Source organism: Tenebrio molitor, chromosome 9, assembly GCF_963966145.1.
Source record: "Tenebrio molitor chromosome 9, icTenMoli1.1, whole genome shotgun sequence".
In the NCBI taxonomy this organism is placed as follows: domain Eukaryota; kingdom Metazoa; phylum Arthropoda; class Insecta; order Coleoptera; family Tenebrionidae; genus Tenebrio; species Tenebrio molitor.
The window spans coordinates 1,207,190-1,230,101 of NC_091054.1; the positions used below are offsets into that span (position 1 = coordinate 1,207,190).

At 34.6% G+C, this 22,912-nt stretch overlaps 1 protein-coding gene across 6 annotated transcripts in view; it reads right to left on the minus strand.

The window, feature by feature from the left end:
• The window catches only part of LOC138139421 (uncharacterized), a 34,110-nt gene that overhangs the window by 1,209 nt on the left and 9,989 nt on the right, over positions 1-22,912 (minus strand). For 2 of the 6 annotated variants that reach the window (XM_069059692.1, XM_069059687.1), the window contains exons 1-3: positions 10,556-10,711; positions 7,825-7,925; positions 75-7,047 (exon numbers count right to left, since the gene is read on the minus strand). In XM_069059692.1, the coding sequence (XP_068915793.1) occupies positions 2,278-7,047; positions 7,825-7,836 (4,782 nt within the window). In that variant the 5' untranslated portion in view covers positions 7,837-7,925; positions 10,556-10,711 and the 3' untranslated portion in view covers positions 75-2,277. Of the gene's footprint in view, positions 1-20; positions 7,048-7,824; positions 7,926-9,888; positions 10,057-10,555; positions 10,712-22,912 lie in introns of those variants that run through there. The other 4 variants (XM_069059688.1, XM_069059690.1, XM_069059689.1 and 1 more) reach the window with 4 other exon arrangements.

Sequence of the window (22,912 nt, forward strand, 5' to 3'; positions counted from 1 at the left end):
TTAACTAATTTTTAAATTACCATTTGGGAGTTGTAAACATGGGATTTGATTATTTACTAAATCTCGTGACTAACTATGTATAGCTGTAGCACCGTTTCTCGTTGTCGAGCTCCAACAGCCGCTGATTATCCCTTTCGATCTGTTCCCTGAGGAGGGCGTCTTCCTGGCTCGACATTTCCGTGCAGGACAACCCACCTCGTCCAGCTCTAGGTTCAGCCACCTCCGCCATATCTCCCACGATGAAGGAAGCCTTGATGTGCTCCTGCGACAGCAAGTGTTATCAGTTTGATGAAATTACACCCCCACATACTTATCTAGAATTAGTGGAATTCATTTGGTTTATTGAATTCCTCGTCCTCTGCTTGCAAGACAGATCAACAGGCCGCACGTTGGAAGAAGTTACTTAAATAATTAAACGACTGAACACACTTCACTTAAATTTTATTTAACAAGAAAACATGTTTGGTGGTATTTGATCCCAACGAATAGACAAATAAATTTGATAAATTATTTTTTGCGAATTTTTTTTGAAGATTATAACTAAATGAATTAAATTGTGATTTACAAAAAAATGTGTAAATCGCCAAGCAAATTTAAATTAAATTTTGAGATGCGAGCCATTTGATCCTATAAGGAGTTATCTCCCTTTTTAAAGTTATCCTTCGGCAATCCTCGTGATTTTTCTCGATCAAGTCTCGAAGAAAAGGACTTATGAGAGAATTCAGGGAACAAATAATGAAAAAAATCTTTTACAACTATTTTGAAAAAGATCACCTCGGCGAGAAAGTGAATTTAAAACAAATTAAATGAAAGATTTTGAGGAAATTAAATCTTCAATTTAAAGAAAGTAGAAGGATTAGAGAAATAATTTACTTACCTTGTAATTTTACAACACGTGCAAACGAAAATGACTGCTGTCGCTACTGAACATACCTCCAGCTACTTTTGATCATTCTCACCCCACTTTCTGACCCCCTTCTTGAGCAAAATGGTCCATCAATTCTGTCAGGTTCCAAATTCGTTATTTTAACCAATCACGGTAGCTTTTTCTATAGGAATTTCTGGAACTTTCTATGTTACGGCTTTTTTGACCACAAATTGAAATTTGGAAATTTGAATTTTGTCAGGATCAGACCGAATTTACATTTGTTGTTAGATTACAAATCCGAAATTGACTCTAAGTTTCTAACTCTGTGGAATGAAATCGAACAAATGAAATTATTTTTAAAAACCTTAAATGGGCTTGAAACGCGTTTCGACAAGAATTTGAGAGTTTGACCTCCGCGTGCAATTCTCTGGATTCCTAAGCATTGTTCTCCTTTTGTTTGAACGTCCCAAATGAAAATTCGAGTCGGAGATCTTTGGTAGGATAATAAATGAGAAACATGTTTGGGTGGAGCAAATTGTTTTATTGTTAATTTAAAACAAGTATGGGACGACAGAGTGTCCTGCTCGGTTCCCCGACTCTTAACTACAAGAATTCAACTTAAAACTACCTATGGAGCCACATAGCCTTCCTCCGCTTGACGGTCGTAGGCCCCATTCTTCGGCGTCAACAACTTAGCACAAGTATAGGACGACGCAGCGTTCCGCCCAGTTTACTGACACTTAATCGCAACAAAAGTAAATAAAATAATAAGTAACAAACAAAACTTACAGCTAACCTAACCTTGTATTTACAAGCTACGCGGAAATATCGGGCGGAGCGGTCGAAATGGCATTTCATAACGCGATTCCACAGGTCCACCAGATACACCCATGTGAAGTACTCGTTGGGGTTTTACTCGCGGTCCTGCTGGTCGAGAAGTTGGAGTGGAAGCGTTTCTTGAGCTCGTGGTTCCTGGGCGTTGGTCCGAGTCTGTCCCTGATTCGCTCTGACGGCAACAGTCTTTCGAGGTTGTTGGTGTCGGGGGGCTCGGCTGGTTTCCTCGGTTCAGCTTGGACGTCGCATCCTTGGCAGATTGGAGTCAGACGAGGAATTTATTGTTGTATCTTTCTTCCAAGTAAGGAATGTAATTCCGGATACCCCAAACCAGATAGGGGCATTTCTGTTGTTGAGGCACCTCTCATCTCTGGCGCTGAAACCAGCATTTGCGACGACATGTCTCGCTTGGTCCACCTCCAGGTATACCATGGCTGCTATGTCCATGCTGCTGGCGTCGGTTTACAACACGTAGAGGTGAAGCCAAATTCCATTTCTTCTAGTTACTTAACAGACGCTCCATTCTCGATTAGTAATGAGACTGGTTTCAAATCCCCTCCTATAGATGCTAAATGTCACGGAGTTTCATTATCAGTTTTAAGGGCATCAAGAGATGCTCCTTTCTCGATTAGTAAAGCGACTGTTTCCAAATACCCACGTTGATATGCCAAATGTAACGGAGTTTGATTATCAGTTGTAACGGCGTTAACAGATGCTCCTTTCTCGATTAGTAATTCGACTGTTTGCAAATCCGCAAATCCAGATGCCCAATGTAACGGAGTTTTATTATCATTTGTAACGGCGTTAACAGATGCTCCTTTCTCGATTAGTAAAGCGACTGTTTCCAAATTCCCAAATCCAGATGCCCAATGTAACGGAGTTTTATTATCATTTGTAACGGCGTTAACAGATGCTCCTTTCTCGATTAGTAATTCGACTGTTTGCAAATCCCCAAATCCAGATGCGCAATGTAACGGCGTTTGATTATCAGTTGTAACGGCGTTAACAGATGCTCCTTTCTCGATTAGTAATTCGACTGTTTCCAAATTCCCACTTGCAGATGCCCAATGTAACGGAGTTTGATTATCAGTTGTAACGGCGTTAACAGATGCTCCTTTCTCGATTAGTAAAGCGACTGTTTCCAAATTCCCAAATCCAGATGCCCAATGTAACGGAGTTTTATTATCATTTGTAACGGCGTTAACAGATGCTCCTTTCTCGATTAGTAATTCGACTGTTTGCAAATCCCCAAATCCAGATGCGCAATGTAACGGAGTTTTATTATCATTTGTAACGGCGTTAACAGATGCTCCTTTCTCGATTAGTAAAGCGACTGTTTCCAAATTCCCAAATCCAGATGCCCAATGTAACGGAGTTTTATTATCATTTGTAACGGCGTTAACAGATGCTCCTTTCTCGATTAGTAATTCGACTGTTTGCAAATCCCCAAATCCAGATGCGCAATGTAACGGAGTTTTATTATCATTTGTAACGGCGTTAACAGATGCTCCTTTCTCGATTAGTAATTCGACTGTTTCCAAATTCCCACTTGCAGATGCCCAATGTAACGGAGTTTTATTATCAGTTGTAACGGCGTTAACAGATGCTCCTTTCTCGATTAGTAAAGCGACTGTTTCCAAATTCCCACGTTCAGATGCCCAATGTAACGGAGTTTTATTATCAGTTGTAACGGCGTTAACAGATGCTCCTTTCTCGATTAGTAATTCGACTGTTTGCAAATCCCCAAATTCAGATGCGCAATGTAACGGAGTTTTATTATCATTTGTAACGGCGTTAACAGATGCTCCTTTCTCGATTAGTAATTCGACTGTTTCCAAATTCCTACTTTCAGATGCCCAATGTAACGGAGTTTCATTATCAGCTGTAACGGCGTTAACAGATGCTCCTTTCTCGATTAATATTTGGACCGCATATGTTTTACTTTGCATTGCAGCAAAATGTAGAACAGTTTCTTTTTGTGCATTTCTACACTCCACATTAAAGTCGTATTTATCACCAAGAGTATCGATTACAAAGCGAAATGTTTCGTCTTCTTGGAAGTGACAGTATTGTATTATATTTCGAATGATAATTGAAGCATTTTCTTTAATATAATTTTTGCTTTTTTCGCTGTATTCGAATATTGAAGACAACAAATTTTTACATCCATGCCCCAAACAAAAATCCACAAAGTTGTCATTGTTGATATATTTTTTGGTATACTTTTGTAATTCCTCTTTTGCATATCCGCAGGTTTTTGTGATAATTTCTACAGAAACAAAACTTCTGTTTTCGAAAGCATATTGCAAGGCATTCAATTGGAACAATTTGTCGCAATCGGCGTAGTTAAATTTCACCATCTTTTTTAAAATAGCAATATTTTTCAAATATTCTCTAGTTTTCATATAGACATCAGGTAAAAAAATCTTCCGATTGAAAAATTTTGGTTCAACGTACGTCGCCAGATGGAGCGGATTGCGGCCAGCTTTGTCATAAACGTTCTCGTTCTCAATGTGATTTGCAATTTGATCCACATTTCGATAGATCACGGCCAAATGGAGAGGATTATCTTCGGCAAGTATGACATTTAAAATCATCATCAAGTTCTCGTGTTCGTCGGAAAACAGTTCTTGTCGGATTAGACGAGCTTTGTCGAAGTTGCTTGAGAAAAAGCGGGCAGCGAAATATTCCCCGTAGGTAAAATGTTCGAATACTGCTTTTCCTTCGTCATTCACCTTCGTTACAATTCCGAAAGGGTCCTTGTTCGTTTTAATTTCATTTAAAAAACGTTGAGCTCGTCTCAGGTCCACGTTTAGTTTTTGAAAAACTTCTTCACTGAACACAGAATGTACAGCTAAGTGTTCGTATATTTCTAAAATATCTTCCACATCTGTCCAGAATAAATGTGGATTTTTCGGCTCTTCTTTGTCTCGATTATGTTTGATTCTTCCACGAAAGAACCACTCATACATTTTTGTGAAAACAAATGTACTTGTGTCCTCGGTCATCTCTTGATGTTGTTCTTTCTCGTCGAGGAAGCTTTGCGTTATAATGTAAAGCTGAAGGACTTTACCCGAAATTAGACGATTGTTGTCGATGTCAGAGTTGCTAAAAATTGTACTAATAACATGTTCTATTTGTTCGTGGTTATATTCTTCCTTCAAACGTTTCTTTATATAGAATTTCTGTTGCTCTTCCTCAATTTCCTCCATGTCCATCGCAACTTTGTTGAAACGATCTTCTAATTTCGTTTTTAAATTTTTTCGAGAAGAAATCCAGATGTGAAATCCCTCACACGACAATTCGTTGACGGAATCCAAAACGTTGTCGACGCAACTGTTTTCCATTTCGTCGAGACCGTCAAAAAAGAAATAAACTTTTTTCTTCGACCGAAAAACATCTCTAATGTGCTTCGAAAAATTATTTTCGTTTCCTTCGAACAAATGCTTTAAAAGTTCGTTGGCGTCGTGTTTTTTCTTAAAGAATTCATTATGTGTTTTGAGGTCGACATCGATTATCCAAAACCTGGAATCGCATTCGTTTCTCAACTTCTTCAACAACGTCGTCTTGCCCATACCGGGATCGGCGCATAAAATATTCACTGGTCCGGTTAGACGATGAATTTGATTTTCCTTTATAGATATGATTAGAAAATCGTAGTATTTGGAAATTCTTAAATACACTACAGATTTATTGTCACTTTTTTCTGAAACATCTTGGAGTAATTGCTCCGAACATTCTTCATTCGTCAATATGATTGTTGGTTCGTTTGAAATTTGTGTAGACTTCAAATAATCGTGAACATCGACGACTTTAATTTTGCGCTTACGAATTTCATTTTGTATCATTTCCATTTCTCTGTCGAATTTGACAACGGCTAAGTTGTTCTCAAAAAATGTATCATCCAAAAATGCATCGATTTTTTTAACTTTGAAACAAACTTCTCTGTTTATATAAAATGATGGAAGACGACTCTTTGTTGCTTGTCCGATTAAAAATTTTCCCTTTAACATTTGAAGTACTTCTTTTGCTCCGACGTGTTGACAAATTTCTTTACAGGAATCGATCAGTACTTCTAGTGTCGTCTCTTTCCTGCCCTGCAGAGATAGGCGACATGTCCGAGTGACCTCGGTGTATAATTGATCATTACTCCGTAAGTGGTTCACATTTTCGAAAATTCGAAATCTTGACAGTCTAGCCGATTGAATTCCTTGACCCACCACGATAAATTTTATTTTGCTTCCTATTTGATGTAGTTCCATTATTTTGTAAATCAACTCTTCCGAAGTTTCATTGAATTTGACGATGATTGGTTTTTCGAAAAGATACTGCAATACCTTCAGTTTGACTTCATTTTCTAATTCTGTTACGGATTTATCAATTATTTTCATTTCTTTCGCTAGACGCATTATGCTTTCATCATCTGATGCATCGGGTGCAATGTTGTACAGTTCTTTATAAGTTTTCAACTTTCCCTCAATTCCTTCTTCCGGATTAAAATCATCTGTTAAATTTTCCTTAAAATGATCGAAAGAATCATTTACCAAAGTCACGTCGAATTCTTTAATGACTTTTTCAAATAATTTTAATTTCTCATTTTGGCCAACGGGAAAATAACGATCTGATATAATGAATGGCGACAGAAAAATGTCGATAAGATGAACATTCACTGTCGCTTTGTCAATTTTTTTATTTGTAAAACTTTCTTGATGCCATTTTCTGAACAAATCCAGAAATTTCGGAACTACGTGTATGGTATCGATTTGCAAAATTTCGGCCATATCGAGTTCAATATCTTTAAAATATTTCTGACAAACGAAAAGTCGAAATCGTGAAAAAAATATTTCGTAGTCTGATTTCGTTATTTTTTTATCTTCAGGAGTTTTATCGTTGACTTCGAATCTGTACACGTTTCCTCCACCGGAACTCGTATTAAAAAACATATTTCCATCACAACAGTCGTCTTGGATCATCGTGAATTTTGTCACTTCTGCTGTCCGTTTAGGATCGAATTTGGCGTTCGTGTAGAGAATAAACTGACGTCGTTTGTCCACGTCGCTCAAACGTTTAAATGCTTCACAATATTTCTTCAAACTGAAATCGCCTTTTTCAGTTTCGAAAGTTTCAGGCGACAATTGCTTTTTTTTGTCGTTTTTATGTTTCAGTTGTATCGCAAAAGAAACTTGCGTCTCGTTTTTTGTAACATCAATTACGACGTCGTCCAAATTTCCCATATTTTCGACGTTACTTTGAATCTGGAAATCTTCAATATCTTCTTTGTTGAGTTTTAATGCGAAGTATGCCGGAATCAGTACTTCGTACTCGATTCCGAAACCAGGTGTGTTCTACAAGAGAGAATTTTTTAACGTTCGATGGGTAAAGATTCTCGATATTTAAAAAAAGCATTAATCAAGGTTTAAAAATGAATTTTCAAAATTGCAGTTAACTCCAAAGAGTCGAAGTAGAAATGTCGAATTCGTGAGTTCCTTCACGTTTCTGTTAAAATGTTTAAATAAAAAACAAAAGTATTGAATTCATGCAAAAATATTGAGAATGTGATGAAAATTAACAAGATTTAAGCACATACTCGTACATGTAATATGTAATTGTAGGCCCAACTACATAAACTTAGCAATATCAATATAATTTACTAGATTTCATGACATTATTTGAAATTCTACTTTATGACAGACGCAGTACTTGTTTGATGATCCTTAAATAAGTTTTGATAAAATAAGTAATTTATGATTCATTTGAATCCAAGTTATCAATAAATGTCATTGTTAGATTTATGTAGAAATTAAATTCCAGACGAACAATATCCACTGACAAGCGCTGGAATGCTTTCGATCTTTCGTTCAGTAAAATTAATAATTTACATAATATTAATATGAATTATTTAAATTTTAATTAATTTAAAAAATATCATAACACTGCTGCACATTTTTTTACAATTTCCTATACGCTATTGATTGAAAACTTTAAAATTAAGAACAAATATTATAGAGAAAGAGGACGTAAAATTAAAAAGAAAAACACAAAAGTTAATCAAAACATCGATTTCTGTTTAACATTGGAACTCCAAATTTCTAAATAACGTAAATTTAATGAAAAATTCTTACCTTAGATGCCATTGTTCAATAAAATTGAAATCGTTAGTCCAGGGAAAGCAACAATGGAATCGCCCAAGAAAAACTAATTAAGTTTTTGGGCTTGCAGTTCACTGAAACGAAAATTAAACTGAGAAATGATGAATATAACTTTATCGTTGATGCATACAGGGCCTTTCACAACTCGCGTCCCAAAGCAAAAGAGGGAACACGAGATCGCATTTGGATGTGTAATTGTGAAGAAAAAAAATCTAGCATAAAAGATATTCTAGAAAAGACAACTTAAAGTGGACTAATCAGAGATCTAGACCTTCAAGGTGTGTTTTCCGTAATTTTACGTTACTAGGATTTCATTAAAAAAAAAAAAACATTTCATAGCTATTAAGACAACAAGGGTTTTATAGACGATTTAAAAATCGAGATCGTAGTTTAAATCAGAGCGACCGCAGGGAGCGAGGATTTAATAGAACGAGATTTTTTAAACTATAAAACACGCGTTGTCTTCAAGATTTTTTCTAACACTAACATCTTATCAGAAATTTTAATAAATTCAGAAATTATTCGAGGCGCGTCACAATGCGGAGGTTGCCGTGGGTACTATGGTAATAATATCAACAAATTTGGAAAAAAACAATTTTCATCGTTGAAATGTGCCAAAACGTTCCAGAAGAAATAAGAAAAAAGGGGCAATTTGTTACCAATGAAGTCTAAAAGTGCATACGAAAAGGTGTACGTTTCGTTTCAAGGCCGGAACAATAAAAAAAGCATCACGGAGGTAACGAAAGATGTCATTTTGGCTTTTCTTGATATGGGGTAAGTGTGTAGAACTTCATTAAAAGTTAATTCACACTACGACAAGAATCATTTGAAGAAAATGTAAAGATTGCCATTTTCGATGGCCGGGCACTTGCATTGGATGAAACAGCAGAAGTTAAAGAAGAAGATGTTATAAACAAGAGCACGAAGCTAATATGGCAATTCCAATTCAATAATTGTATGTACTTTTCACTTTTGTGATAATTACTGTAAAAATGATGAATAAAATGTTACTTGAATGATGTGTGTGAGCGTATTTTATGGCTCTATAAGATACGTTGCTATTGACGACGTGTCTTATAGAGACAAGCGTATTTTATGGGAAACATAAGGTGTGAGCTCAAATGCACCATGGAAACAGTATAAGATATTAGTGTTAGAAAAAAACTAATAAACAAATTAAATAATACTTTTCAATTACGTGATCCTTTCTCGATATTATCTGCAAATAAGTACTTTATTGATAAGCTATCTATTTTTAGACCATTTTGTAACAAAAAAGTTTGTATAATGTTGACACCCTTTTTTCGAGTATTGCTTAAGATAAACAATTATTGATATCAAAATCTGATCCTCTTATTAACCGTTGGACTCAAATGAAGTATTTTTTGTTTTTGAAGATTTTCAAATGTTTCAAAGTTTTTTCGATTAATAATAAACTTCTTCATTAAGCCACGTATAACTCAATTATTTTTCAAACATCCCTCGTATAATACGATTGTTTCAAATCATAATCCTAATATCGTGCGTTCATTTAAATTAATCCTCAAAGTAGGCGTTGAAAAGTCGATTGTGCACGCACTATACGGATTACGGATCAACTGTTTAAATCTTTTTACACAAGTGGTGCGTTCACAATCGACTCTCCAACGCCAAGTTTGATGATAAATTTAATCAGCAAACAGTAACAGACTCCAACTTATTTCACTAGCCATTAGCTTCTAGCTTAATTAATCTCTTAAAAAATATTTATCTCGTTTATAGAAAATATGTAATTATTAACTTATCTATTTGAAACTGTTCCAAGAAATTGGCCAATTAAGTTTTTCCTTATATCATGCTCTCAAATAAACACTCAAAGTATCTACCGTGCGATCAACAAATACTTAGATAAGGGGCAGCTATGACTTTGACAATGTCAGATTTTTCGTATCTTTGATAACTTTAACTAAAACGTTAAACAACTGTCACTAGGAATGAAATTTTAACGCAAAAATCATTTTTACTTCAGAACATAAAAGATTCATCATTGGATCTTACTTTCTAATGGTGTCTTCAAGCACGGAGAATCAATATACAGCGCTGTTGCCTGTTTGGCCGAGTTTCGGCAAAATTTTTCAAATTTTGCCTTCTTGGAGGCAGATTTTTTGAGTGGTCTGAGAAATGCGGTTATAACTTATGACATATCATATAACATAAGAAAGGGGCTGGGAGGCCAACAGTACGTACCCCAGATGCCACAGCAAATCGAAAAATTGTTTTTATTTAAATAGAGTTTATCCTCTAGCAGACGTACGTCCAAAATCTCAGGGGTTTCTTTGGTCTAAATAAGTGTTGATCGCACGGTATTTAATACAGTGTAACATTTAAAAGCTCGTAGAAAAAAAGGTTGTATGACATTCATGTGAAAAATGCTGTTAAGGCACTGCATAAATTGAACACTTTTAAGTTAAAATGTCTAAATTTTTAGACTACAACTGTAGGTATAGTCTTTGCCAAAACCAAATAACCACCAACAATGCATTCTACCCAGAAAATCAACCGGCAACGTTGTGTACTTGGATTTGATTGGTCTAGCACCCTAGTAATATCAAAATTGCCATTATACACTTAGTGTAATTTTGTTTTCACCAACTTAATTCAACAGGTGGTGGTTAGTTGGGTTTGGCACGGCCTATATATGTAAGCGAAATAAAAAATATATTACCTCAGTGTAGAGGATTGAAGAAAACTGAAAACACGCAATCTAGGCAGGGCAACAAGAAGCAGTGACAGACGCCAACTTATTTCACTAGCCAATAGCTTCTAAACCCGTGAGGCCATCTGGAGCCGCCGTCGGCGCAGATCTTAATGTAGGAGCAAATACTCCAGCGAGTCTATTTTATCACCGATTTTTTTTTATCTCGGTTATCTAAAGTATGCAGTCATCATTTTATTTATTTGAAACTATAGTCCTTTTTTTTAAACAATTGCCTATGTCAAGATTCCCTCACAGACCAGGCGGTACCACCCTAAAACCTTTCGTTTCGGAACAGCTCTATCGTAAAATCTTTTTCATTTAAAATTTTGAAGTGGGATTTCCTACTTGTACAGGGTGTATCTGAAATACGTGTGTTAATTTTAATCAATAGAAAAACTCGCCAATTCATGAAACTTTTCTCTATAACATTTTTACGAAAAAGCATTACAAATTGATTTAAAAATTGGAATAAATTAGCCCATGGATAAAAGTGAAAATTTTCTGTTATGATAGAAACGGGGCCTTGTTAAAAAGTTACATTGTTATAGTAAAAATTAAATAATTAAAAACTGAGGGGAAACAAATCTTGGAATACTTTTGTAAATTTTGCAAAATATTATAGAAAAAAGTTTCAAAAATTGGCGAGTTCTTTCACTGGTTAAAATTAACACATGTATTTCAGACACACCCTGTATGCATTGTTCTTTCAGATTCAGATTTAATTAACATCTGACGCTATTTCTTTTGTAAGAAAAAACCGACAGTTTTCCTGTTTTTTTTAATGCTACATGGTTTAATTTACATTCAAATGATGATCAAAGAGAGGTCATGTAGGTATCTGAAGAAAATGTCAAAGTATACGAACTAAAAGGTTGACCTGGGTTTATAAATGAGCGAGAAAATCACGGCCTGCTCGAACACCTATATTATTTGAACGCTCGTTACATATTTTCGCCATTATGATTTGTTTTAGATCCAACAAATTCCATTAGAAAAACTAAAATTACACTATGAAAAAGTCTTTTGTCCATTAATATGTTCACTGGTAAATTTAAAACAAGCTTCTCTATTTTCCTTAGAGATCAATGATGTGAAAATCTTCTGGCGTTTTCGTCCAAGTCCATTATCTGACATTATTTATGGTAGCAATATGTACAATTTATTATCTGCTATTTTTGAATTTACCGCTATGATTAGTATAACTTAGTCTGGGCTGCATAGAAGATTCAAAAGGTTGCACGCTAAATGTTTTCGGCACAAATTTAAAAGTAGTTGTGACATCAGTTGCGCAAACATCTTCACATCAAAATTGCTGACATACAATTGACATTTTACGTTGCCAACCTAATAAGAATAACCATCAGCCACTTAGTTGTTTGATGGTTATTCTATACATTTACTACAAACTAATAGATTGGCGGACGAGAAGTGGATTGTTTGCAAATTATATCTTCTGACGTAGGACTTGGTCAAAAACATATGTCGCAATTACGATATTCTTGATTCATAAATGAATTCCTTTTTCTATACCAAATGTTAAAGTGTGCTTTTATCTATTCAAATCAAAAGGACAAGTAGCATTTTAACCGCAAGGGTAGATAAAATGGTACTTTATCAGCAAGGATAGATAAAGTGATTTATTTTTTTTATTACCTTAACAACGCTCATACCACCGAGATTTTAAAATGTAATTTACTATTTTTTTATTGCCCTAACAACGCTCATACTAACGAGATTTTAAAACCTGACACGATTAGTAGGTAATGATTTAACAAAATATGTTTTAATAAAATACAAATGCTATAAAAAAAAATAGAAAATTATACACGACGATAAAATTTAATTATCTTCTAGAGCGTAATTAGCGTCGAGACGTTGGTCGAGGGGGGTTGAAAAATTAGCACGTAAAACCCTATGGCCAGTCTTAAAAAAACTCACTGTATATCCTTCAAGCAGTTACATTTTTGCCCTGAAATTATGCTCTAAATAATGTATTCTAGTGCATTTTGTAGTGCTGGGTTAATTTAATACAATTTAAAATCTCCCAGTCACTCGCTGGACAAAGTATAACATTATCTTCCAAACTAATAATGGTGTTATTTACTTTATGTTTTATGCATTTAAAAAAAAACGATTCTTATGAAAATAAACAAGATGGTATAGATACCAAGAGATGCTTCATTAAAAAAATCATGAAATATGGTTTGCCTTTGATACATTCCTGTAGAGAACTAAGATTTTTTCTATTGGAATTTTATTGCTATCTCAATTAGATTTCGAGATATAAGCGAAAAACAAAATGACCTCAATTTTCATTTAAGTAATTTAATCTTTTAAACACGTGTCTGATCAGATAGATAATTTTTTGTAAGTGTTTATGAAAATATGAAGCTGTCAAGTATCAAAAACATCAAATGAGATCTAGCGATGTGTAAACATGATGTCAGAAGTATTTTTATTATAAACGCAATTATACCGAATTGAAACATGTAAATCCAATGCAGTAACTCTCAAACATAGAAAGTTGGTTGCTTGTTAGCCAAATTAAAAAATAAATTCGTTTTAGAACCACGCACTCCGATGCCGATCAGTACTAGATTGAGGCAATGTACTATGACGGCCAAAAAATTTTGGCCGTCATTGTCTGTCAATTCAAAAAAAAAATTGTAACCCGTACTTTATTGTCATCATGATTACCGTCTTGACTATGAACGTTATTTTTTGGGTGGTAAATTTCAAAACTCAAAATTATTTTGTCATTTCTACTACACAGAACGTTTACCTCAGGTTATCCATGTACGATTGCTTTAATTTTGTTTATTCATGCCAGATTTTTGGAATATCTGAGCTTCAAACAGTTTAAATTGATTGTCAAAATGACAAGAATCGAAAGTGGGGTTACGATTCCTAAAGGTTTATTTACACTTTACTTGAATGTCGAGAAAGTGACGGCCAAAATTTTTTGGCCGCCATAGTACCACAACTGCGGCTGAATAAAGTAATTTTAATATCATTATTAGGCATTCACGATCTTTTTGGGACCGAATTGGCTATGATTTTTTCTTTTCATGTTGGACTAACTGATTCACTGATGCAACGGATGCAATATTTTTTTTCTGTTAGTGTCTGTTCGACATTTTCTTGCCACCGCATTGCCAGATTTATTATTTTAATATTCGTATGAAACTAAATGATTTATTAAGTGTGTAATTAGTATATTGTTATATAAGTGAGGAAAGGGATGCATTGCTAAACGAGAATGAGAATTGGATCACGAGCGATAGCGAGTTGATCTAATCATTCGAGTTTTGCAATAGACCTTTCCTCACGTATGTAACATACTATTTTTTCCAACGTCAAGAGTTTTTCGGTTTATCTTGCATTGGTATTATCAATTTATTATTTTATACAAGTCAACATAGAAGTAAAATTTAAAATTTGAAAATCACGTTTCCATGCTCACAGTAAACAATAAAATTTAATTTATTGAATGTCAAGCCGTTTTTTCCAAAACTAAAGAAGAATTGAAATAGTGATGGAAGTTGATAGTGATGAAGATTTACCAAATACTCCACCAGAAGTAAAAGAAGCAGCGAACTTGGTAACTTTGGAGTTTGTTACCTCTCAAATCGCGAGCACGCTATGAAAGGGAATATGATATGTTCATGAGATGGAGACAAGAAAAAAAAATTAAAAGCTTTTCAGAGTCGGTAGTTTTGGGAAGTGATTTACTTTCCTTACATGTGATACAAACGCCTACTTTCCTCTTTAAATTGAGTGATGGAAATGTCATTTTCAGACTTGACGTTGGAAAAACATTGTTATAGCAATAGGTAACTAAAGGCCGGTTTCACCAACGTCAATTAAAGTTAACTGTAGGTTAAAATGCTTCGTTACGTTAGTTACCTATTGTTGTAACAATGTTTTCGTATATTTTAACCTACACTTAACTTTAAATGGCGTTGGTGAAACCGGCCCTAAATTAACGAAATTTTTAACCTACAGTTAACTTTAACTGGCGTTGGTGAAACCGACCCTAAGACAGGTAAATATACATGATGTAAACTTTATTTCGTATTAATGGTTATTCTACTGATAATTTCAAAATGATTTTCCGCACACTTGTAGCTTACTTCTTTTTTTCAGGTTTTGGTGGGTTTTTTTCCAAGAAACACACACACAATAGCCCCAAAAGGTGAATTTATGGGCAGCAATTTTGGGAGTCCATATAACTGGACCATTTTTATTTATTATATCTAATTTTATTAATTTTATTATTCGATCATTTTAGAGACCGATTAGCTTAGCGGCTTTTAGCAAACAGTTTGAGCATTTAAAACAGCAAAATATTTGTCCACCTCTTTAGATTAAAATTTACAATTTAGGTTCTGGTGCCCAGTTGCACCACACTATTTAATATTACTTAAAAGGTTATTAATTTTTAACATTGTTTAAAATTTCATTTTACGTTGCACCGCACCTTAAAAACAATTTAATTATTATTAAATTTAAATAGCCAAATTTGGTTATTTAAATTAGTATTAAAATATAAGTTGACGTATATGACAGTATAATAAATTACGTAAATCTAATTTTTTTACTTTGCGTTCGTACTGATGCTATTACGATACTGTTTTGCGTATCGTAATAGGAAAAGGCGTGATATAATAATAATACTAAAAATAGTGAAATTTAATTTTTTAATTTTGACGGATACTGTGGTTTAGCGGCAGACCGCAGACGTGACCTTGGGTGGAATCCTTCAACTTTAACGGTTTTAAATTTTAAATTATTTTTTTTCATTGAAAAAGTGACGGAAGTAGAAAAAATATTGTATGACATCTCGTTTGTAAGGCATTTTATCGCACTTACTCCTTTAGGGCACTCCTCGCTACGCTCGTCGTGCTCTAAAACCTTGCGTGCGATAAAATGCTTCTTATAAGACTCGTATCATAATACATATACTATTATCCACAATGAATTTATTATTTGATGACGTTGATATATTTGAAGATGATTTCGATATATTAGAAATTATCGATATCGCATTTCCTCGTTTGTGCTGTGTTAGATCTGCTCATTTTCACGATATGGATGAATTTACATTCTATAGAAGATTTTGATTAACGAAACAAACATGTTTAAATTTATTTAGTTCCTCCTCCTGTTTTATAATGTTCTCGTCTTTCGACAGCCGCAATTTTTCTTGTTGTTTGGACTACGTTAAGGAAAAGTCTTCGAAGAGTTTCTTGAGTCTTGAGAAGAATTCAATTTTGAATCCCCTAATGGTAAAATACCATTAGGGGATTCAAAATTGAATTCTTGTGTAATTCTCTTCCAACATTTTTCCTTTTCTTCAACCGCAACTGCATCGGTTTTATTGTTGGAAACAATATTTTTATATTTATGCACCAAGTTTAAAAGAGTGCTTTTTTCAAAAGGGGAAAAATTTGCCCCAGGTTTCCTTTTTTTTGATGCTTCCATTGTCGAAATTTGAAATATACCACTCAAATTGTAAATAAACTAAGCAAAAATGAATAGGGAATTTTTCCATTTTTGAATTTTTTATATTTACAGTCTAAAATTTGTAATGAAATGTGTTAGAAATATATCAATATACACATTAAATGTAACGTTTCAAGTACCTGTAACATTTCAAATTTATCTAGTGTTTAAGAATACGTGGGAGGATTGGGGCAATTAATTTGCTTTCTAAGAAAAATTGTGGAATTCCCTATTCATTTTTGCCTAGTTTATATGACGCAAAAAAATGTCACTAGGCACCCTTTTCGAATTAAAAAATCATTTACTAAAATATTAGTTAATACTCGTTCATTTTGTGATGGTGCAATAATATAATTATTTAGGTATTTATTAAATTTAATACTATAATGCATTCATTTTTGTAATGAAGAACTAACTGGAACTTTTTTTTTGTTAAATTTTTTTACAAAATATATGAAAATTCGACAGTTGGCAATGATTTAAAATGTCATAAAATAAAAATATTATTTTATTTTTTTTAGGTATTTATTAAATTTAATACTATAATGCATTCATTTTTGTAATGAAGAACTAACTGGAACTTTTTTTTTGTTAAATTTTTTTACAAAATATATGAAATTTCGACAGTTGGCAATGATTTAAAATGTCAAAAATTTGTTACACAGTCTAGGACTGGTTTACAAATCTATGAGGGGCATGATGACCAACTCAATAGACCGGGACCAATGGCTTAACGTGACTTCCGAATCACGAGACAGAATATAGCCTTTTTTTTATTATTTTAAATTTCGCCCTGGGTCGGAATCGAACCCGCGACCCTCGCGTCCCTGAGCCGAAACCCTTAGGCTATATTTTGCCAAAATGAATGAATTTCCAAAACGGAGTAAAGCATCAATAAGCAAGCAGACGAAGCAGCACATTTTAAAGGCTTTCAACAAAATTAGGAAAGAAATTACTCCTGGAGACAATGGAAACGTAAATACGTAAATTACAAAATTGTAGAAGCAGTGGCGAATGTTTTTTCGGTAAATCCTATTCTAAAATAAAACTCTTCCTAAGTGCTGCACAGGCTTCAGTCCCAGAAGTATGTATAGAATTTTAAATGAAGGACAAGGCAAAGACAAGGCTTATGTGAAACTTTAGCATCCATGACATATCCACAAATATTGTTAATTTGGTTGAAGATTCGGATTCGGACATGGAAAACAGAGACGATGACGAGGATGAGTAGCAAAATGCAAAATTATTTCATTGTTACGTTCAACTGCCTTTTCGTATTTGTGTAGTGCAACTTTGCTTTTTTCTTCAAAATAATTAAACACATTTAGTTTCACTATACTTTAAATTGGACCAGTCTTGACAGAACAAATGACGTGACTCATAACCTAACTTTTTAAAAGCCCAAATTCGCGGTAAAAAGATGTGTTCACAAGACAAAAGGTACTAAATTTAGTAAAGTTCATTCACGTTGGATTTTCCCTGTCAAATTGTTGTCATGTTGCAAACCTGCTCCTCCTTTCCTAGTAATTTTCACATTATCGTGTTGGAAAGATTTGACGTCTTTAATTTTGAGTGTTAGTTTGACGTGTGAAATAAAGTCACAGATTTTTAAATAAAATTCTATTCATGTCCTATTCCTGGGTAATTTTACCATGGCGAAAAGAAAAAAGAAGGTTTTATTAACAGCTAATTTGAAAATTGCGTTAATTAAATGTAGCCAAGAACTGAAAAATCCGTATCAAGTTGACTTGTTGACAGCGAATAACATAACCTCTACTCTACAGTCTACGCATGGCATGGTTCTGGTTACTTTATCAGGCCGTATTGGCGACATACACAGCTGAAATATTATTGAAATAAAAATTACACTGCCAAAAAATTAAATAATTTGACCTTGACGAGGAAAATCCAACGTGAATGAACTATAACTCTAGTTCGTCATTACAAAAGTGAATTAATTATACATTAGTTAATATTGATTAAACTGATATGTGGTGCAAACGGGCATCATGCCCGTTTCATTAAATAAAATTGTTTTCCTGGGTCCTTTTTTTATGTTTCGAATTGGGAAATCTTTTAATAATAGGGGTTAAAATGTTTGCTTTTCAGTTTTAGAGCTTCGTAATTTATTTCAATGTCAGTGGGCACAGCCTACTAACTTTAATAAAATTTAAAAATGGGTTGAAATTATTAAATTATTATGTACTGTAATGTAATGATAGTTTCCGACGACCACTATGAAAAATGCGTAAATTCGCACAAATAACTATTACTGAAAGTTGGCTATTGCATGCAAATAGCGAACCCGTGTGCAATGAAACTGGTTAGCCAATCAGATACCTTCTAGCCTGTGCGCAATGAAATGATTGCACACAGTTGTAGTAACCATGGCCACCAATGTATGTTTTGTCCGCAGCTCTGTCGAATAATATTTGAAGTTTGAAGGGATGCCGAATATTAGCGTTTTTTTTTTGTGGTCGTCGGAAAAATATCGTGTATACCACGTGTTGAAAATTCGATTTCACACTCGTTTGCTTAAGCCACGCGCCTACGGCTTGTGGTTCAATTCTGCAAACTCGTGTGAAATCTTTCATTTTCAACTCTTGATATACAATATACTATTAAAAAAAAATGATCACAAACATGTGAAAAATTAAGTGGGGGAGAGATGGACCACTTTTTAGAAAATGTACTGCAAAATTATTATACAGGGCAAGTCACATAAGGCTTATTTCTTAATTTATTTTGTACGCAACCAAAAATACTAATGACGCTGACTAGTTGATACCATTTATAATGTGATTTAATTTAGTAATCAACGTAGGTATGTAATTTGGCTAAAAATGTCACATGTCACAGTCAAGGGCATCTTTGGCATACATTTACCTCATAACACAAAAAACAGTATTCAATAACGTAACTTTTACAAATCAGTCGTACTCCAGAGGTCATTCGTGTGTGTCAAAATAACGTTGATGAATTCGTTTACAGTTTTCCTCATTTTCGTCAACTCTGTACAATGTGTAAACATCCTAGGAGTCTTTATCTCCCCTTTATTTACCCGTCAAATAAATCTAACATTCACTGTGTCGAGCGCTTTCTCTGAGAGGTCATCAAATATCTGTGATAACACCGTTTCCTTTCGACGATCCCACCTTGACAAATTTAACAGAAATCAATGTAGAATTCATACATGAAATTATGAAAGGAAGAAACACCTATTTTTCCAAGGATTTCGGTATTTGGCAAACATCACACGATATTTTCGGATGCATCGACAGCATCGCTGAAACTATCTTGAACAGCACAAAACTGCAGGAATTGATAGACGATCCGAATCGCAAATTCGATTTGATTGTAATGGAATTATTGCACCCAGTTTTATTCGGGTTTGCTGCTAGATTCGGAGCTCCATCAATAGGAATTTCCACTGGGCCATTGTTCAGTTATAAGTACGATGCAACAGGTCATCTTCAGCATCCAGGAGTGTACTGTGATCAACTTCTAAACATTCGTACACTGTCGTTAAGGGGAAAATTTGAAAGCATCGCGTTTTTCCTCTGGTGCAAGTTTTACTACCAGTGGGTCTTTTTGCCACGTACTCATGGAATGGCCACCAAATACTTTGGGAAAGTTCCTTATGTAGGAGATCTTGAAAAAAATCTCAGTCTTTACTTTACTGGTGTAAACTCGATAATCCCAAGTCAACAACCAAGGACCTCAGCGATCGTGGAAATTGGACTAATACACATTCAACCCCCAAAACCTCTTCCAGAGGTGAATTTAACAAGATGAATCAGATTTTTTGTGAATTAAATCTTCCAGGATTTACAGAAGATCCTGGATGAAGCGACTCAGGGTTCGTATACTTGAACTTAGGATCGAACAATATTGACCAGAAACTAAGAACCATTATTACGGAGATGTTGGCAGAATTGCCTTATACAGTCCTCTGGAAATGGGAATCTGACCGTCTGCCTGGAAAACCTAGCAATGTGGTTATTCGAAATTGGGTTCCTCAACAAGATGTCCTTGGTAAATGATTTCAAAGTTGAGCCAATCTAGTTCAAGATATTTTTTGTAACACACTGTAACATAAAAGCGTTTGTAACACAAGGAAATATCCAGTCCGGCCAAGAGGCGATTTCTAGAGAAGTACCCTTGATTGGAATGTCATTCATCAACGACCAAGTGTTTACCGTTCAAAAAATAGTCGATTTGGGAATTGCAAAAGGAGTTGATCCTGCCACCACCAAATCTGAGTTGAAAGGTGTTATAATTCACGTTGCAGAGACTCAAAGGTTGGTGATGACTTTTTGAACAAAGCTCTACTTAATTTATTTTCTAGGTACAGGGACAGGATTAAAGAAGTTCGCAGTATTATGTTTGACAAACCGATGAGTGGTTTAGAAACAGTCATTTGGTGGTCCGAGTATGTTATGCGACATAAAGACATAAAACATTTTTGAAGTCCAGTCTTTGAATCCTCTTGGGATAGTTATTTTAATGATGGTATTGTAGTTATTGGTGTTCACTTGACGGTCATTGCTTATGTAAAACGGAGTCGTAAACTCAGCAAAATCTTGAAATGTCACTTCTTTCTTATAAGTACATACATATATTAAAAAAACCTTTATTATAATTATGATTTAATGTTATTATGACATTTAAAATGCGGCAGTGAGCAACATTTTTTCTTTGTTAGGTACAAAAAATACTTTTGTTCCATTCCTCCATTGAAAGTGAGTCTGTATTCATAGTTACCAGTGGGTACTTTCACTTTCGTTCACAGGTTTACATTCACGTATAATTGAAATTCGATTTTATGCAAACGAATTGGTATATTGAAATTAATAACAATTCATAATATGTGTATCTAACTAATTCATTTTACAATTATTAGCTCCTAGTTACACCAGTTCTTGTGATAGGAATTTTTACAACTAATGTTGGATTAACGACCCCAAAATTGTCTTCTGCGTGATTAATCATCATTTTAAATAATTTATCACGACAGCCATCGAATATGCCCATCATTAGTACAAATTTCTGAAGGATTCACTCTTGGTCCGCCGCTTCCAGTAAAAACTTGCAAACATCGTTTCTTGAAAAAGTTGCAGCTTTTTTCGGCTGAGAGTTTCTACATTTTGTTTTCAAAAAGGAAGTAAGACGCTGAACCTGTACTATTTATTATATTAAAACAACTAATAGCTTATTAAAAAAACCTTTTACCTGGAGATGTCAACGTTTTGAAATACAAACAGTGTAGATAGGTACTCTTCAACATTGAATACCGCGACCACGCTGATGCTGTTCCTACATTTTAAAAATATGCCACCGTCTGGTGGTTTCTCCCCGTTTCTGGCCAAAGTTCTCATTTTTGTGTCAGAGATAAACGGAATATCTTCTTTTCTGGTCGAATCACAAAAGTCCATTTGGGAAGACTTGCCGAGACAGTGGAGAAGCGATCTAAGTGACTCTCGTCTAGGACAACAGGATGTTGCAGCATTCTTGTGTGGAGTGGAACGTCGTTGTCCTTTGTCCATTCACCTAAAGGATGCAGAAGCAAAACAGGTTTACGATATCCTCTGTCTTTTAGTTGTCTTCGCGAATCTATAATGGTCCGGCTCATCACCCCACAGGATCCTTCGGTGATCGGGCGAGAACAGGTGCTTTTCAACGCGGTATGAAATGAAGTTTCTAAAAGCTGTTCTTCACGCACGAATTCTTTCAATGGAGACGCCCATCCTTCACTTATTACCTGTAAAAATTATATTATTTAGAGGATATGATTTAAAATAAATAGAACAATTTTTCCATTGACGTGCTGTTAGTAAGTACGATTTTGTTTAATGAAAGTGATCGTGGTTTTTGTGTCCCGGCGCCCCTGAAAATCTTTTTGTCCCTTTTTATTCTACGAAAGTGAAAGTAGTGTATAATGTTTTGACTTGACGAGTACGTATTTATTCTTGTGACCACCAAACAGTTTTCAGTGGCTTATTTTTCGCTTTTTAAGATTTAACGTTTTAACTAATTTTTAAATTACCATTTGGGAGTTGTAAACATGGGATTTGATTATTTACTAAATCTCGTGACTAACTATGTATAGCTGTAGCACCGTTTCTCGTTGTCGAGCTCCAACAGCCGCTGATTATCGCTTTCGATCTGTTCCCTGAGGAGGGCGTCTTCCTGGCTCGACATTTCCGTGCAGGACAACCCACCTCGTCCAGCTCCAGGTTCAGCCACCTCCGCCATATCTCCCACGATGAAGGAAGCCTAGATGTGCTCCTGCGACAGCAAGTGTTATCAGTTTGATGAAATTACACCCCCACATACTTATCTAGAATTAGTTGAATTCATTTGGTTTATTGAATTCCTCGTCCTCTGCTTGCAAGACAGATCAACAGGCCGCACGTTGGAAGAAGTTACTTAAATAATTAAACGACTGTACACACCTCACTTAAATTTTATTTAACAAGAAAACATGTTTGGTGGTATTTGATCCCAACGAATAGACAAATAAATTTGATAAATTATTTTTTGCGAATTTTTTTTGAAGATTATAACTAAATGAATTAAATTGTGATTTACAAAAAAATGTGTAAATCGCCAAGCAAATTTAAATTAAATTTTGAGATGCGAGCCATTTGATCCTATAAGGAGTTATCTCCCTTTTTAAAGTTATCCTTCGGCAATCCTCGTGATTTCTCTCGATCAAGTCTCGAAGAAAAGGACTTATGTGAGAATTCAGGGAACAAATAATGAAAAAAATCTTTTACAACTATTTTGAAAAAGATCACCTCGGCGAGAAAGTGAATT